Source organism: Vulpes lagopus, chromosome 5, assembly GCF_018345385.1.
Source record: "Vulpes lagopus strain Blue_001 chromosome 5, ASM1834538v1, whole genome shotgun sequence".
Classification (NCBI taxonomy): Eukaryota; Metazoa; Chordata; class Mammalia; order Carnivora; family Canidae; genus Vulpes; species Vulpes lagopus.
In genome coordinates this window covers 14,357,395-14,375,745 of record NC_054828.1, presented here as the reverse complement: position 1 = coordinate 14,375,745, position 18,351 = coordinate 14,357,395, and the positions used below count along the sequence as shown (strand labels likewise).

At 46.0% G+C, this 18,351-nt stretch overlaps 2 protein-coding genes across 3 annotated transcripts in view; both read right to left on the bottom strand.

Annotated features, from left to right (window-relative positions):
• Positions 1-18,116, bottom strand: part of SYN3 (synapsin III) — a 456,205-nt gene extending 438,089 nt beyond the window's left edge. The window contains exon 1 of one of the 2 annotated variants that reach the window (XM_041755595.1): positions 17,985-18,116. The gene's annotated coding sequence lies outside the window, so the exon portion shown is untranslated. The remainder of the gene's footprint in view (positions 1-17,984) is intronic. The other variant, XM_041755596.1, reaches the window with a different exon arrangement.
• Positions 9,180-9,452, bottom strand: LOC121491129 (non-histone chromosomal protein HMG-17-like). The gene has a single exon (XM_041755604.1). The coding sequence runs from the start codon at positions 9,450-9,452 to the stop codon at positions 9,180-9,182; it is 273 nt and encodes a 90-aa protein (XP_041611538.1).
• Positions 18,117-18,351: the final 235 nt, after the last annotated feature.

Sequence of the window (18,351 nt, the reverse complement as noted above, 5' to 3'; positions counted from 1 at the left end):
AGCATTGTGACGGACTCTGCAGTGCCCTTCACCTCAGAGAGCCTGAATCCAGGCACTGGTTCAGAAGGTTCTGGGAACAGCTCAATTATGCGGGCTCAGCTGCAATTATGGGGACATAACTCCCTCTTGCAGGCTAGGAAAGCTGGCAGCCTCGCTGCTCGCACAAAGGGGCTGGTATGGGCAAGGTTAGCATACATATTTCCACTAAAGGAGGTGAGTAGTGACCACTACCACTGGCCTTCTGTGTGACCCTGACAATAGTGAAAATGATGACAGTAATCCTAATAACAATAGTAATAGCAGCTAATATTTTTATACTATTTCCTAGGTGCTAGGTCCTGTTTTAAGCCCTGGTCATATATTAAACCAATTAGTCCTAATAGTAATCCTTTGTTATCATCCACTTTACATACAGAGGAAACTGAGGCCCAAAAGGTAGAGTAACTTGCACAGCTGCCACCAGGATTCTGTGTGGTATGAAGATTCGACCCAGATGGTGGACTCTACTGTACCCCTAGGCATCCCCAAGGCAGGTCACCTCTCTACTCACAGGCTTCTTTGCTTATCTATAAAATGAGGACTGAGGAACTCTGTTGCATATCTTTGATGCTTACTTTCAGGGGCAAGAACCAGACACAGAAAAGTGGTTTCCTCTCTCTCCCTTCCTTTATCTTGATGCCTAATAATATTTGTCAGAATATATTAATAACATTGCCTGAATTCTTGCTCCATGCCTGATACTCTGCTAAGCACATTACCTGCACTCCCTCCTGCACTCCCAGCAATCCTAGGAAGAAGGGTCTAGTACTCTGATTGAGTGCTGTAGCATGTGAGGCTCAGAAAGGTTCAGTAACTTGCCCAACATAACACATGAGTAAGTAGCAAATTCCAACCAGGTCTGTCTGACTCTAGGGTCTAGGTCCTTCACTGCAGGCTTTGCCTGTTTATTTCCCCTCCTCCCTCTTACTGCAGCAGCTGAGTTCCTGAGTGCAGGGAAGGTGTTATCAGTGCCCCGGGCTAGCACTGTGCAGAGAACATGCTTGATGGATTAATAATGAATTAACAAATGAATAGATGAAAAGGAGGAACAAAGGGGGGAAAAAAGAAAAATCTAAGAAGAAAATGAGGATGGAAGGAAAAAGAAGAAAAAGAATGAGGGGTAGATAAATAAAATAATGAAACAGAATAGATGAAAAGAAAACAGAGGACTTGGACAATGAGAAAAAGGAAAAAGGACTAGATTAGAGGAATCCCAACCAATGCTGTACTCTCACTCACTCCCCTGCTCTGCAGTGGCTTGCTGCTCCCAGACCCTCCCCCTAAAGCAGTCTTGGGAAATGGCTAGCCTTAGCCAAGAGGCAGTAATGCCCCCCTCAGGCAGGCACCATGATACCAATGGTTGATGACATGCGACAGGCAGAGGGAAGCGCCCACGGGAAGCAGAGCTTTCATATCCTAGATTTCCACCCAGATTCCCCAGCAGCTGCTGCCGACTCCTTCCAGAGAGCAGCCCTCTCCTCTGTCACTCGCAGGCAAGGAAGGGCTTTTTTGGCAGCTGCCTCCTCTAGCCCCCGCAGAAAACAACCATTTCTGTTGTGCTCACCAGTAAAACTGCTGAACAAAAGCCAGACTCGCCTTCACACCCACCAATTTTCACCTCCATTATTTCTTTAAAGCACATAAAGCTTTTCTCACATCCTTTCCCAGGGAATTGGGACCTGCCTCAGGACAGAATCCTTCCCAAGATGCAGAGACTTTGGAGGACCACACAACATGGCAGGACACTGGGTCTCCAGGCTCTCCTGTACTCTTTACTGAAAAGGCTGTTCTGGAACTTTTGCCTCTCTGCCCCCAGGGCCCATGGCTCAGTTCTACAACAGCAGAGCTGAGAGCCCTAGTCAGGAAATCCTGTTTCAGACCCCCTGGTGTACCTCCCAGGGCCCTTTTCCTTGGTGATGCTCTACCAGAATCATCTCTAACATTGAGTATGTACCACACAATGAGCACTTTCGATGCACCAGGCTCAGCACTAAGCAAGCATCTCTTTCCATCCTGACAGCAATCCTGGGAGATGAATGTCACCAATCTCTACTTTAGGGATAAGGAAATCCACATTCAAGGAGGTGAAATAACATATCTTAGGTCACCCAGCCAGCATGGCATGGAGCCAGGATTCAAATTAAAGTCTGCCTTTTCCCAAAGCTCATGTTCAAAGTTGCTACACTATGATGGCTCCAGAAAGGTATTTTAGTCTCTATATTTGTATATTTAGGATACCATTCCCTTTCCCCCTTTAGCTCTTTATTCAAATGTTACCTTTTAAAAAATTGCAGCCCCTCTTCCAACACCCCTCTCCCCCTTCCCTCTTTTGTCTGTAATACCCACTGTCACATAACATGTATCTTACCTTTGTCGTGTCTCCTTTCTGTGCTCCCTACAACTTGAACGTGATCCCCATAAGGACAGGAATTTTGTTGATTTTTTTTTTAACTGCCACATCTCGAGCACCAACCAGAAAGGGTTGGTACATAGAAAACATTCAAAAGACATTCGTGAATCAAAGAAACTTAGTGAATCCATCTTTGGCACTGCCAATGGTTTCTTAGATGTTTCTGTATTATAAGCTTTTTGAGGACAGAGACCATATCAAATTTACTTTCAGACAGCCCCATAACAGAGGAGATTATTCTGGATGTGGGGCTCAATAAAAGGGAAGCTTTGACAGTCACTTCATCGCTCTCAACTTCTAGCTCGGACATGTAATCTCTTGCGTAGACCACTGCAGAAGTGTACTTCCTGGTTTCCCTGCATATATTTAGGTCTCCTCCAAATGCATTTCCACAGCATAGACTGTCAGAGACATTTTTTAAAAACACAAACCTGCCCAGGTCACTACCCTACTTAAACACAGCAGCTGCTCCTTGATGTCAGCCCAAGCCCTTCCATGCAGCACTGAGGCCCCTTCTGATCTGTGCCAGCTTTGTCTCCAGCCTCATGTGGCACCATTACATTCACTAACACATATCTGCTCACTTGCCATGTGTTCTTGTACATGCTGTTCCTGCCTCTTGGAATGGCATCTGATTTTATTCTTCTCTAAGCCCCACCCCACCCCATGGGATCAGTGTACTCCATTCATCTTTCAAAACTCAGCTCTAGGTTCAGAAGCCTCCCTAGAACTCCAGCTCTCTCTCTGCCAAGAGAACTTTAAAACTCTCCTAGATCACACTACACACTCCTTCTGCACTGTCTGGAGGTCTCTAGTGTAGCAAACTCAACTACTCAACTGCTATGCAGTAAATGTTTGTATCCCCCACAAATTCCTGTGTTGAACCCCTCTAATCCCCAACATGATGGTATTTGGAGATGAGGCCTTTGGGAGATAATCAGGTCATGAGGGTAGAGCCTTCATGATGGGATTGGATTAGTGCCTTTCTAAGAAGAGACACTAAGAAAGCTTACTTCCTCTTTTCCTGCTCTCCACAATATTAGGACAGCAAAAAGATGGCCTTCTATGAACCAGGAAGAAGGCTCTTACTAGAACCCAATACACTGAATACCCTGACTTGTGGGCTTCCCAGCCTCTGGAACTGTAAGAAATACATGTCTGTTGTTTAAACTCCCAGTCTACAGAAATTTGGTACAGCAGCAGTTTAGAACCTTGAAATAAGGTAGGAAAGGGGCACCTGGGTGGCTCAGTCAGTTAAGTGTCTGCCTTTGGCTTATATGATCCTAGCACCAATCTCCCCCCCCCCCCATGGCCCCCAATAAATAAATAAGTAAAATCTTAAAAAGAAAGAAAAGAAAGAAGAAAAGAAAGTGGGAGTGCCCTCAGACCCATCAGTTTATTGTACCTCTCTCTGAAATCTACAGAAAAGAGAAGAAAAGCCTGTTAGTCAGAGCCTATTGATTTTTCCTTAGTAAACAATGCACATATATTTGGTCGCTTGCCTTCCCTGACTTCATCCAAACAGACGGGATAAATCAGAAAGAATTTTGCTGTAGGAAAACACGCTAGCTGCTTGAAGCACAGGAAGTTATGGAGAAAGACAGATTTAAAAGAACTCTAAAATAACCTGGGGCCATTTAGTGTATGGGCAAACAGTTCCACATATAACAACAATTTTAAGGAGCATCATGATACTACAACACCTTATGTTACTCTTTCAAATTTCACAATAGATATACCATATTGCTATTAACTAGACAAGAAAGAATAAAAACAGTAAGTTTTAACCCAAAAGCTAAAATCAAAGAAGAAAACTTCTGACATAAAAGTGTATTACTGAAATAGTACCTGCAGGGAAAACCCCACAAATGTCGCCCAAGGACTGGGCTACTGTAAGCACAGCGCATGTGTTACTGCTGCCACTCAGGCTTCTCCAGCCTCTCACCCTCTACAGATGCCCCCAGAGGGCGTATGTGACATAACAGTTAAAACCATGGGCTCTGAAGTCAAAACTACTTGCTTAATAATGCCAGCTCTTCTACTCTGTAGCACTGCACCCTAGAGCCAGTCATTCATATTTCAGTGCCTCAGTTGTTCATCATAAAACAGAAATAGCCATTCTATCTCATCCACAGGCTTGTTGGGAGAATTAAATGGGTTAATCCGTGTAAAGTGTTTTGAACTATGCTTGACACACAGTGAGTAGTAGTCATGCTACAGGAAGATGGGGCTCAACAACCTTGGTAAGTTGGCAAGATCATGTGTGAACAGGAGATACAGAGTCTGTAAGCTTCAAAGAAGACCCAGTGTGGTCCTAGAGACAGGGCATCCTTCTGCAAATCTCTACACACAGTACCCCCAGCTGGCTCATTCTCTCCTCAAAGGCACTTGGTCACGAGACAGTCACTCTGCACACCCAGCACTGGACTGCCAGATACCTTTCACTATGGCAGGCCTCTTGTTAGTACCTGGGCAGCTGCTGGGTGGTGGCAACAACTTTAGACTCATTGAGCACAGGAATTTCCATGATTCATCACTAACTCCCAGACACATGCTCTCTGGTCAATAGTCATCATCATCACCCCACCTATACTATACTACTCTAGGATCCAGCCAGTCTCTATCATTCTTCCAAGCCTTTACTCTTTCTCTTCCCACAAAAGCTAACCCATGCCTGGCTGCCCTCTCCACAGCTTCCTTCAAGTCATAATTCCCACTGAACATTGAAACTCTGGCATCACTTGTCTGAAGTCCTCCCAGTTCCCCCAAAGGTTTCTCGTAATGGTCAACCAATCCCCTACACAGAATGATCTGTGGTGTTGCTAACCACAGGCTTCTTACTTTTGGGGCAGGAGCCTAACCAGCTCATTTCTAATAAACTTCTCACCTGATTCTTACAGACACTGAAGTCTGAGAGTGGCTGTCCAGAGAGCTGGCCTCACAAATATTACCCTTAGTAAATTTTCCATCACCTGCAATATCCTAGTTCTTTTCACATGATCTCTCTGAGCACACTCGGTTGTATTCTGTAAACTGCTTACAGTAAGTCTCCTTTTACTAGTCTGAGAGCTTCTTTTTTTTAAATATTTTTTTTCTTTATTTATTTATGATAGTCACATACAGAGAGAGAGAGAGGCAGAGACACAGGCAGAGGGAGAAGCAGGCTCCATGCACCGGGAGCCCGACGTGGGATTCGATCCCGGGTCTCCAGGATCGCGCCCTGGGCCAAAGGCAGGCGCCAAACCACTGCGCCACCCAGGGATCCCCAGTCTGAGAGCTTCTTAAGGGCAGATACCATACCTGAGTTATATTTAAATTCTCAGCCCTTCCATCACTATAGCCATTCTTGACATCTCTTTTCCTTCACATTTCACATTCTACCCATCATCAAGTTCAGATGGCTTTACTTTCAAAAGTTTATTTGATTTTTACCTCTTCTCACCTCTTACATCCAAATGACTTTAATCCAAATTGCCATCATCTTTCCCCATGGACTACTACAATAATCTGCTGCTGATCCTTCTGCTTCCACCCCTCCACACTACAGCATCCCTCCCACACAGAATCCAGAATGATTCCTTAAAAACAAGTTAACAATTTACAGAACACATATTCAAGAAAGCACTGATATCCACAAGATATAAAGAATACTCCAAACTAAATAGTAAGAAACACAACAGCAATTTAAAAAATGGGTAACAGACTTGAACAGAACCTCACTAAAAAGGATATAAGGATAGCAAATAAACATGTGAAAAGATATTCAATATCATTGGCTACTAGGTAAATGCAAATTAAAACCATGGAAAGAAATAATAAACTATTAGAATGGCTAAAATGAAAAATGCTGACAATGACAAGTGCTGACAAGAATGCAGAGTACGGGACACCTGGGTGGCTCAGCGGTTGAGCATCTGCCTTTGGCTCGGGGCATGATCCTTAGAGTCCCAGGACTGAGTCCCGTATCAGGCTCCTTGCATGGACCCTGCTTCTCCCTCTGCCTCTCTCTTTGCATCTCTCAGGAATAAGTAAATAAAAAAAAAAAGAATGCAGAGTAAGTGGAGCTTTTACACATCGCTGATGGGAATGCAAAATGGTAAAGCCACACTGGAAACGGTTTGGCAGTTTCTTAACAAATCAAGTGCAAATTTTTTGTTATGTCCCAGCGATCCAACAGTTGGGTGTTTATCCTAGAGATCCAAAAATGTGTGTTCATACAAAAACCTGAGCACAAATGTTTATAGCAGCTCTATTCGTAACTGCCCAAACCTGGAAACAACCCAATTGTCCTTCAAGGGTAAATGAATAGACAAACTGTGGTACAACCACACAATATGTATCCAGCAAAAACGAACAAACTATTGACACCCACAACAACATGGATGAATCTCTAAGGCATTGTGCTCAGGGAATGAAGCAGCCTCAGAAGGTTATATATGGTATGATTCCCCTGACCTCACAATCCTCAGAAAGACAAAATGGTCATGATGGAAAGTAGAGCCGTAGTTGCCAAATGTCAGAGACGGGGAGTTTGTGACTACAAAGGGACATTAGGAGGAAGTTTCTGGGTGATGAAACTGTTCTGTGTCCTCACTGTGATGTTGGTATTGGTACTTCCATGAATCTACACCAAAACAACGTCAAATTTCTATATGGCAATTAAAAAAAAACCAAAAGAATAAGTCAAACCATGTAACCTTCCTGCTCAAAGCCTCTGGGGAAAAATAGAATGCAAACCTCTCACTACAGCCCATGAGTCCCTACCAGACCTGGTTTTGGGTACTTTTCTAGTTATACCTTCTCAAACTTTCCCTCTGCTGAAATAGCAACTCCTCAGAGACCTTTTTTGTTTGTTTAAATTTATTTATTTTTTATTGGAGCTCAATTTGCCAACATATAGCATATCACCCAATGCTCATCCCGTCAAGTGCCCCCCTCAGTGCCCGTCACCCAGTCACTCCATCCCCCGCCCACCTCCCCTTTCACTATCCCTTGTTCATTTCCCAGAGTTAGGAGTCTCTGATGTTCTGTCATCCTCACTGATATTTTCACTCATTTTCTCTTCTTTCCTCAGAGACTTTTAATGGATTTTTCTATATGGCCTTCTTCCTATACCCTTACACTGTTTTATTTTTCTTCATGGCCCTTGCCACTGACATCTTATAATTTAATTGTTTTGTAGTTATTTTCCATTCCCCCATCAGAATATAACATCTTGTCTGTATGTTCATTGATCCCAGTACCTAGCACACTGCCTATCACAGTATAAGAACTCAATAAATATTTGTTAAATGGATAAATACAAAAACCCAAGGGATGAAAATTCAATGATGAAATTCCCCAATGCTTTGAACTTGGAGCTATGAGGGGAGCACCCCTCAAATTACCTGCTCAGTTGGCCCCTGAGTAAAGAGCATTCCAGACCAGAATATTTAAATCAGTTACTAGAGTTTTGCAACTGATTAAACACAACATTTCCCTTCTGAGTGCTTAGTTAGGTGACAGCCATGAAGGTGAGTGAGGAGGGAATAAGGCTGCAAGCAAAGGCATTCTAAAAATAATGTCACATGAGGTTTCCTGAAAGTTTATACAAAACTATTCAGAAATACTACTAATGTGGGCAAAGAAGTTTGAGGTAAGATTGAAGGGGAAAAAAAACACGTCTCTGTAACATCTTTCGGTGGAGAACAAATAAATTAGCCATTTACAGAACACCTACTCTATATATGTTCAGGCACTCTTTAAAGGTTCTCATTTAAGCCTCCATCTACCCTCAAGGTGAGGTATACTGATCCCATTTTCATAAGTAAAAAAAAAACACGGAGAGGTTAAGTAACATGGCCAATGCCAGAAAATGATATACGAGGTAATGTTTTGAACTAGTGCTTTGAACTCAGGTCTATGAAGCTTTCAAACTCTTTTTTTTACTTTGGATTTTAGAAGCAGTATTCAGAGGTAAGAGGGTGAACACTATGCAGAGGAGCCAAACAGGACATGCCAAACTCAAATAGGAAATGCCAGCCTGGACACAGGTGGCCAGGCTCTTCTCTAAAACTTTTCAAAGACCAGCATAGACAAGTATGCAAAGCAAGTTGCTGATTTCTTTTCAGTAAAATTATACTGAGCATCTACTCTGTAACAGTTCCCAGGCTCAAGGTTTCTACACATATTATTTCACTTAATTTTCATTATCATTAAAAAAACTGTTAAACACATTTAATGGTATTAAAGACTGTTTATCTGAACAGAATAGCATTATAACTACAAGCAAGCAAGGACACTTAAAAATTCTCCATCCCCTACCCCATGCAGGTGAGGAATTTTATAATTACTTTAAAGACAAAGCAGTAGAAAGACCCAAACAACTGCATATAGACTTTGTGTTGCTACTTCTCTTATTCTAAATCAGTGTTTTACACACTAGTTTGCACATGACATCTTGATGACAAAGGTGTAGAAGGTGGACTTACCCACTGGACAGCCTCCACCATCAGTATACTCTCCCTCTATTTATCTGCTACCTGCTCCCCTCCAACTTCCACCCATGCTAGCTTTGCCCTTCAGCCCTGCAGAAAACTTATAACTCCTCTCTCCTGTAATAATCATTAGGATATTTGAAGCATGGTATTAAGATGATTCTTTCTCTGTATTTTTATGAAGCTTGATAAAAAATTAGTATTTCAAACTGTATAGTCACCAGAAGTACATAGTTATCAAAAATGCACACACTTCACTTGGCATCTCCAGCACCTTCAGCTTTCTGTGCCTGGTCTGTTTTGGCATCTCCATTTCCTGCAGGGTTATTTCCATCCTTGCCAGCATTACCTTTCCCCTTTTTTCCCTTTGTGTACCTTCTCTCCCTTTTTGCAGGGGCCTTTTTAAGCTTGCGCTCTGGCTTTGGAGGAGCAGGTTTAGCAGATAACCTTGCAGATCTTCTCTGTGGCTCATCCTTCACCTTGGCTTTATTTCCTTTAGCATCTCCTTCAGCCTTTCTTTTGGGCATGGTGGTGACAGCGGCAGGGCATAAGCACTGTACGTGGGGATGCAGCGGTGCACGGGCTTTGGCTGATCCAGGGGTTGCTCTCGCCTCTTCTTCTTCACATTGCTCCAAGATGACTCTTTCATTACATTGATCAAGGAAGGAGTCAAGTATCTGCATTGCTCTTTTTAATAATCATTTTTTAAAAATATTTTATTTATTTATTCACAGAGACACAGAGAGAGAGGCAGAGATACAGGCGGAGGGAGAAGCAGGCTCCACGCAGAGAGCCTGACATGGGACTGGATCCAGGGTCTCCAGGATCACGCCCTGGGCTGCAGGTGGCGCTAAACCGCTGCACCACCAGGGCTGCCCTTAATAATCATTTGATAGCTTTTTATTTCTGAGTGTACATCTCTGCATATCCAAGACATTGACATCTACCTCCCCATTAGGCAGCCCCACTGATTAAATTCCACATTTTGGGAAACATGCAGCTTAGTTGGAAAGACAAAGAACAGAGACCACATGTCATGTGGCAAATATTCCTGTAGTGGTATAAATTAGGTGCCAGCCATTACCAAGAAAAGGGGTCAGAGTCCCACCCAGTTCATCCACTAAGAAGGATTGCTGGGATGTCTGGGTGGCTCACCGGTTGAGCTCAAGTCTGCCTTGGCTCAGGACATGATCCCAGGATCCGGGATCGAGTCCCGCATCGGGCTCCCTGCATGGAGCCTGTTTCTCCCTCTTCCTGTGTCTCTCCCTTTCTGTGTGTCTCTCATGAATAAATAAATCTTAAAAAAAAAATAAGAAGGATTGCTGACCTGTGAGTTAGACTCTCATGAAATACAGCTTGCATTTGTGAGGCTCCTGAAGGAAACTGGCCACATCTCATACTCAGCTTGCTTACCACTCTTCTTTCATGTTTCAGACACCTGCCACAATGCCAAGCGCAGGTAAAGTGTTCAATGATTCTTACCTCAACCCTTTGGCACTTCAAAGGAGCCAAATACACAAATCTCACAAATTCTGGTGAGAATACACAAAGGTGAGAATAGCTAAATTCAAATGATGCCAAATTTCTCAGATAAAGATTTAAAAAAAAAAAACTCATTAATAACAATACACCTTCAAAGACCTAAGTGAATGAGTCTTGGTCTCCATCCCTGCCATCTATTGACTCACTGAGTGACAGAGAATAAGTCACCTAACTTCTCTGGACCTCCATTTTTCTCAGCTATAAATTGAGAGCCTTGTCCAAAGGATTCACCTCCAGACCCAGGGTCCCCTAATTTTCTGCTGTCCCAGATATTAAACTGGATAGTTCACATTAATCTGGCCAGACTAGTCAATCTTAAAATCAGTACTTGCTTTATAGTAGAAAGAAGAGCATGCATGGAAGCAAAGGTAGGTAAGGATTCCAGCTCCAGCCCTTTCATTATCCTAAGACGTGCCACCATCCCAGTATGGTCACCTGCACAAATACCAGTCTCAGCGTTTACTGTATGATGATCTTGAGTAATTTCTTATCTGTAGAGTGAGGTTAATTCCATCTACTCCCAGTGCTACTGAGGGAGTGAAATGAGTTAAAACATGTGTACAGCCCTACACTTACAGGACCCATGCTGCATGTTCCTTTATTCAAAGATTCTTTACCTATCCAACCCACTTCATCAACAGCCTCAGATCACAAAGGTTTTTTGTGATCCAAAGCACAGACAGCCAGAGCTATAAGGGTTCTAAAAGTCAGTCCAACTCCCTCCTGACCCTGTGATTGACAAATGCAGAAAACAAGGCTCCAAGAGACACAGCGACTTGCCCAAGGGCCCATATGTTCTTCAGCAGCAAAGCCTGACCCAGAACACAGGGCAGCTGGTACCAAGGGTTATACAAGACACAGAACACTTTGAAGTCTCTACTCTCCCCAAGGAAAGTGGTAACTCCCCACACATAACTAAATTCCGAAAAATAAAAATAACAGAACTTTTATTTCTGTATTGTTTGGAGTGTTGCAAGAGGAAAGTAGCATCAGAGCCTATCTGTAAAATGCAGGCTTTCTTGAATTACAATGAAATGAAGGTCAGAGTTTTTTATCATCAGCCTTTTCCAGTTATTTAGCCACCGTCTTCTCACCCCACTCCACCCCATTTCTACTTTTTTAAATTTACACCTTGAGGCTGACATGCTTACACTAGGACCTCTTTGGGCAAGGTGAGAAGTTTCAGGCTGGGGCAATAATCTATGCCCCACTAAAAACACACAAGAAAACTGTCACAGCTAAGCTATCCAATAATGCAAAAATAATTCTCCTACCTTAGGAGCTCCAGCACAGGACAACTAGGAAAGCCAAATTAAGGCACACCGATAACTCAAGGGTCAGGACCCCAAAGTTCCCCTCAAAGGACATGATCAAAATCCCTGAGACCATTCAGATGTTTCTAGAGAAACCTCAGCCCAGAGTCTACCAAGGGCTGCTCAGCTGAGTGGGGGCATTGAAGAGAGAATCCAGACAATATGAGGAGGGGCCTGGGTGATAGCTGGCTCCAGGGAGAAAGCCCTCACCTGACATTCCACTGCTGCCCAAGATTGCCGGAGCAAAGCATTCAACTACAGAGATCATTTGATAGAAAGCTACAACAAGAACATGCTTGTTTATAGCTTCTGGTCAGACACTGTGGCCAGTATCTCCCAGAATTTAGATATCCCTAATCCAAGCCTCACACTGTGCACTTGACCAAACAGACCCAAAGAGGGAAACAGTCCTGCCCAAGCTCACACCACATGCCAGGGCTATCAGATGGAGCCTAAGCTTGACCTTCAGCCTAGAGCTGTTCCCTCTCTCTAGACCTCTAGTCTAGAGCTCCTCCCTGCTAGGCCCACTCCCTCTTCCGGAAACCCTAGGCTCACCTCCTGATTCTGAGGATCCTGACAGGTTGAACAATGCCCAGAAGCAGGTGGCAGTTTAGCAATTCATCCAGGGGGACATTTGCAGGCCAGGGCAGCCGGGGGCTGTGCCCGTACCCAGTGGCAAGGAGAGACTGCCGCGTGGAACTTTGAAAGGTTCCTCCCTAAAGGATCCTCCTCCTGCTGCTGCTGCTGCTGCTGCTGCTGCTGCTCCTCCTCCTCCTCCTCCTCCTCCTCCTTCTTCCCTCTCCCTCCTCCTCCTCTGTAGTACTACGGAGACATGTGCTCTGCTTGGGAGGAGGTAAGGGGGAAGATGCAGCTGTTTATTGGAAGGAGAAGGGCAACAATCTGCTAAGCTGGGCTATACACTCACCCCTAGCAGAAGAGGAATGGAAAAAAAATAGATCTATCTGCTACCACAGAATAATTAACCCTTGGGCTCCAGCTTTGCTCCTCACACAGCTGAAGCAGGGAGAGAAACAATACACTTAACCAATGGAGCGCCAGCCAAAGCCATTACATCATCGGTCAGCACTGTCATTGGCTAATAATTCCTAGAAGGAAAAATTCTGCTTTTAGGTGCTTAACCCTTTCATGTTCATCATAGCAATGACTCAAGTATTTGGTAAAGCCAATGGTTCCTGGACTTGTTTTTACCAGGATCATGTGGGCTGCTTTCTAAACATACAGATCACTGTGCTGCATCTGGAACCATAGAGCCCTCAGAGGGAAGACGGGTATCTGTATTTTAAATAGCGTATAGAGTGCGAGGACTACTACTGGTCTATTTAGAAAATCTCCCTCTCCAAAAGATAAAAGAGATACTGTTTTTCTGAGCATTTATTATGTACCCAATACTTTACTGTATCATTTCATTTATTTCCTACACTAAGCAATGGACATTATTGGCTCCATTTCATAGGTATAAAAAGTACGGTTCAGAGAGAATAAGTCACTTGCTCAAGAGATGGAGGCTGGCTTTGAAAACCTGGCTGTTTGCACTCTACCTGGCTACCCCTCTGAAGCTCCCACTAGAAGTCAAACTAAGCCATTTGTCTGCTTATTGCCTCCAGGGCTATAGAAAATACAGAAAACCCTCACAATAAGTTAGAAAATGCAAGTAACCTGTGAAGAACTGGGGAATGAAGAGAACACTGAATTCCCATAGCAGGATTTTAGGGATCATGAGCCCTCCAGAGAACCATCTCTTTCTAGGGCTCCATCTTTCTCCTTCTGCTGCAAATCTCAGCTTAGCTGCCATTTTCTCTAGGAAGCCTCCTCCTACTCCCAGACCTGGGGTAGATGCCCCTGCTCCAGGCTCCTAAGGTCCCCTATATCAGTGGACTGCAGCTGCTTGTTTACTGGGTAAACTCCACAAAATTAGAGCCATTTCTACCTTCTCCACCAACATATGCCCAGCACAGTGCCTGCCATTTGTGAGTACTCAGTCTGGATTGAAGGGAGAGGGAGAAGGGAGGTAAGGCCCTTGCTAGAGTTCTAAATGGCATCATGCCAAGATGGGAACAGCAAAGCCCTGAAAGCCATAAGGTGCACATAAACAAAGTGACTCCGGGCAAGTTTATTTGGGAGCCAAGGGAAGGCGGCTGGTTTCTTCATCTGATAATGAAGACAAGAGCACTTCCCTTATAAGTAGGTATGAAGGCCAAATTAAAGAACCATCCAGGCTGTGATGTACTCCTTTACACTGTCTCTCCCTAGATCTCATCCATTTTGTTGGCTGACATCTAAGTGCTGACAACTCTCATATTTATATCTCCAGCCCAGACCTCCCCCTAGGCTCCATGTGGATGTCTCATGGGTATCTCTAAGACAGCACGTGAATTCCACAACCTGCTCCCTACCCAGTCTCCTCTACTCTGTTATTGGTGCTCTCAACCACCCAATCTATTTTTTTTTGTAATTGAGATGAAATTCATATAACACAAAATTAACCATTTTAAAATGCACAATTCAGTGGCATGTAGTATATTCATAATGTTGTACAACCACCACATCTAACTAGTTTCAAAATACTTTCATCAACCCAAAGGAAACTGTTTACCCTTTAAGCAGTTATGCCTCATTTACCCTTTTTCCTCAAGTCCTTGGCAAACACCAATCTGCTTTCTGTCTCTACGGATTTAGCTACTCTGGACATTTTATATAAATGAAATCATACAGCATATGACCTTTTGTATCTGTCTTTTTTCACTTAGCATGTCTTTGAGGTTCATTCACATTGTAGTAAAAGGAGCATTTCATTCCTTTTTATGGTTGAATAATATGCTACTCTAAGTATGTACTACATTTTGTTTATCCATTCACCTGTTGATGGACGTTTGGCATCCACCCAATCTTAAGCGATAAACCCACAGGTTACCCTTGATTCTTCTTCCCTTTCCTCTATTCCCAACACCTAATGTATCAGCAAGTCCTTGTCCGTTTTATAACCAAATACAACTCTAGTCCTTCTACTTTTCTCCAACACCATTGCTGTTCTGTAGCAAAGACACCAACATTTCTCTCTCATCTAACTCCTAATTTGTGATAAAAACCCATTCCTCTCCCTCCTCCGTTTTTCACTTGGTAGTTACATGAACCAGATCATCCATTAACTCTAACAATATTTACTGAACACCTTTCACCATGGAATTTGCCTCCAAGCGGCATGACGGACAAAGTCATTATTAGGCTTAAAACCCCTCAATGATCTTTCACTGTGAATAAAATCCAAGCTCAGAATGGCCTTCCAAGGACCTGTCTACTGCTCCAAATTCATCTCAAGCTGTTCCCCAATCGCAATGGGCTCCATTCCTCCACCTCATGATCCTTGAACAAGCTGCTCTCTCTGCCTCTTAATCTTGGCATTGCTTGGCATTGTTGGGTCCTTCTCATCTCTCAGATCTCAATATAAACATCACTCCTCAATATGACCTCCCCTAGCCACTCTGTTAAGCAGATAGACGTCTCATTCATTTCACTCATTCAAGAAATATGTGTTAATCACTGTGCTGGGATCTTAGGATAAAGCAATATGTGACCTTCTGAAGCCTTCGGTCTAATGGGGAGGACCACTAACGAGGAAATAAATGAAATGAATGAACAAGTACTATGAGAGGAGAGTAAAAGGGAGGGGACCTGCCTCACACAGGATGGTCCAGGAGGCCTTTTTGAGGAGGTTATACTAAAACTGAAGAATGAGAAAGTCAGTCGGGAAAAGGGCCAATTACTCTCTATCACTTCCTTCCTGGTTGTGCAATGGGATGTTCTATCCTTAAATGTTTGCTCCTGAAAAATCAAAGCATTTAATGTCTTGTCTCTTCCCTGATAGACTGCACTGTATTCCCAGTACCTAGGACAGCACCCTGCCATTTAGGAAGCACTCAATGCACATTGTTGAATTAATAATTGATATATAAATGAATTAATTAACAAGCCACCAATAAAATCACTTCATAAAGTGTAACAAGTCATTATTTTGATTGCTGCTGTTGTTACTGCTATTATTTTATGGCAAAAGGACACATACTCTGTTGGGTTTTGGAAAAGACTGGGTTAGCTATAAAATAAGAGTAAAAATACTTGACACAGAATACTACTAGACAACTAGGAGAGAATGCATATAGATACCAGGCACTCAATAACGGGAAGTGGTAGTCATTGTGGCTATTATTATTGTTAAAAGTCCTTTCCTCTAAAACGTCCATTTATCCAGCTCTAACTTCCCAACCTACTTTCAGACACAGTCAAGAAGTTTAACGGTGAGAGAAAGGAACACTTTTTAAATGCCTGTTCTGCACCAGATGTAGTGCTAACCAATTTCTGTCAAGTTGTTACATTTACTTCCCAAGGCCACCCTGCAGAGGTGGCTGCTGCGGTACAGTTCTCAATCCCCCTCCAAGACCAAGGCTCCTTACTCTTCTATGCTCCACGTCCAGGAGTGCTGGCCGAGTCCTTCTTCAGGAACTGTCTTGCTGAAGGGACAACCAAAGTTATGCCCCACCCCTGCATCTACTGGCTGGTCAACATGGGGCTTCAAAGGCTTGGCCCCCCCCATGCCTCAGTTGAGGCCTCTTTTGCACTGCACCACAGATTCACTTCTCCCTCTGCCCAATCCTGTTTTTCTCACCCCTCACCCACCTTGGATCAGTGAAACTACTCCCCCAAAGTTCCCCTACAGACAAACCTCAGAATCTCTGAGTCTTTTTTTCCGGGGAACCTGACCTAATAAAGGTAGTTATATTTCCTTTTAAATCAGAAAACTGAAATTCAGAAAGATTGATTACATCCTCCAGGCACATAGCTAAAGTGACTGTCTGGTCTGACTCTCGGGTGACACCTTGCTTTTTACAACCTCTCACCGTTGAGACTGAGCCTTTGTAAGACAGAAAGAGAAGGGCAGCGGTACCCTTCCCAACCCTCCAGGGCCCATCCCTGATAGCAAGGTTGAGGTCCAAGCCTCCAGAAACAATATTAAAATGGCCCCCAGGTTGCAGAAGCAAGTGTCACACGGACGACAGTCCCTGGCCCAAATGCATGCCCAGCGGCCGGGGAGCAGGGCTCCTGGGCAGTTGCGACGGTCTTCCCCACCCAGAGTATTCACTCCCAAGTCTGAACAGCAGCTACACTTACCAGCTCTCCGCTGCTCCAGGCTCCACCTATTTTCCACAGAGCTGCCAGAGGGATTCCTCCACTGCAGCCCATCCCAGGACGGAATCCGAGGCAGTCCAAGGCTGCATTCGAAGGCCTGAGCGTGGATCGGCCCCCTCCCTGCACGCCGACAGCCCATTTCCTACCCACAGTAAGCCCTGGTCCTACGCGATCACCTGATGGGAGATGGACCTTTTCGGCTCCCTAACCTTCGCTCAAGAAAATCTCTCTGGAATCCCCGCTCCCCCCCCGCCCTCCCGCTGCACCCCCTCCCCCCGGCTCTCAGCGGGGCTGACCCTCCGACTCCTCCAGTCCACACCGCCGCCCCAAGCCCTCCGGGCTCGCTCTCCACCTCGTGCGCCCGGTACTCGTGTTGGGTAACTGTCCCTCCCACCGCCCCCCTCCGCCCCAGGCGCCCCTCCAAGGCCCGTCTTCGCGCCTCAGGGCTCAGCACAGCGCCTGGCACACACGGGGGGAGCCGGGTAAATGCTGAATAAGGAAATACGTGGGGCGCGGTACGAAGGGCCAGTCTCCGGGCGAGCTCCGCCGGGAGCCGCTCGGAGACCTCCTGCGCCTCAGGGCGGCGGCAAAGAGGCGACAGCGCGACACACCTGACCCCGAGCCCCGGGCCAACAGGTCCTCAAGTCTCCGGAGACCCGGGCCGAGCGCGGGTCCCGCCGGATGCCGCCGTCCCGCGCCCCTCAGGCTCCCGGGCCCCAGGCAGTTCCCGCGCGCCGACCTGTGGGTCGCAGGGTCGCAGGGTCGCAGGGTCGGGCCCGGCCGGGCTGCGGCAGCTGCGGGAGGGCGCGCGGCGCGGCGGCTCGTCGCCTCCCTCCCGCGCCCTCCGCGCGCCCGCCTCCCGCGGGCACAAGGCCGGCGCGCGGGGGACGCGGCCGGGCGCGAGGACGCCGCCGGCAGCCGGGTCTGAGGCGCCGAGGGCAGGAGGGGGCTCCCAGTTTCCGTAGCCCCACAAAGTCTACTTCGCGGCGGCGCCCCTCTTACCGTGCGAGCCGCCAGGAAGCCGGCGCCCGGGGCGGGGGGTGGCGAGGTGGGTGGCTCGGCCGCGGCGCCCGCCTGAGGACGCGCTCCGGGCCCGCGAGCTCAGCCTCCGCGCCCCACCGCGCTCCAGCGTCTCCCCTCGCCGCCTGGCCTCCCCGCCGCACCGCGCCGCGCCGCCCCATTGGCTCGGGCGGCCAGGCCCCGCCCCCGGAGGCCCCGCCCCCCGGAGGCCCCGCCCCCGCCGCCCCTCCCCGCAGCGATCCTCACCGCTCCACGCGGGGAAAGTTGCTCCCAGACTCTGAGCTCCCTCCCCTGGCTCAGGCAGCCGAGTGCGGTGATCGTGCTGCCTCTCTAGCGTCCCGACGCCCCT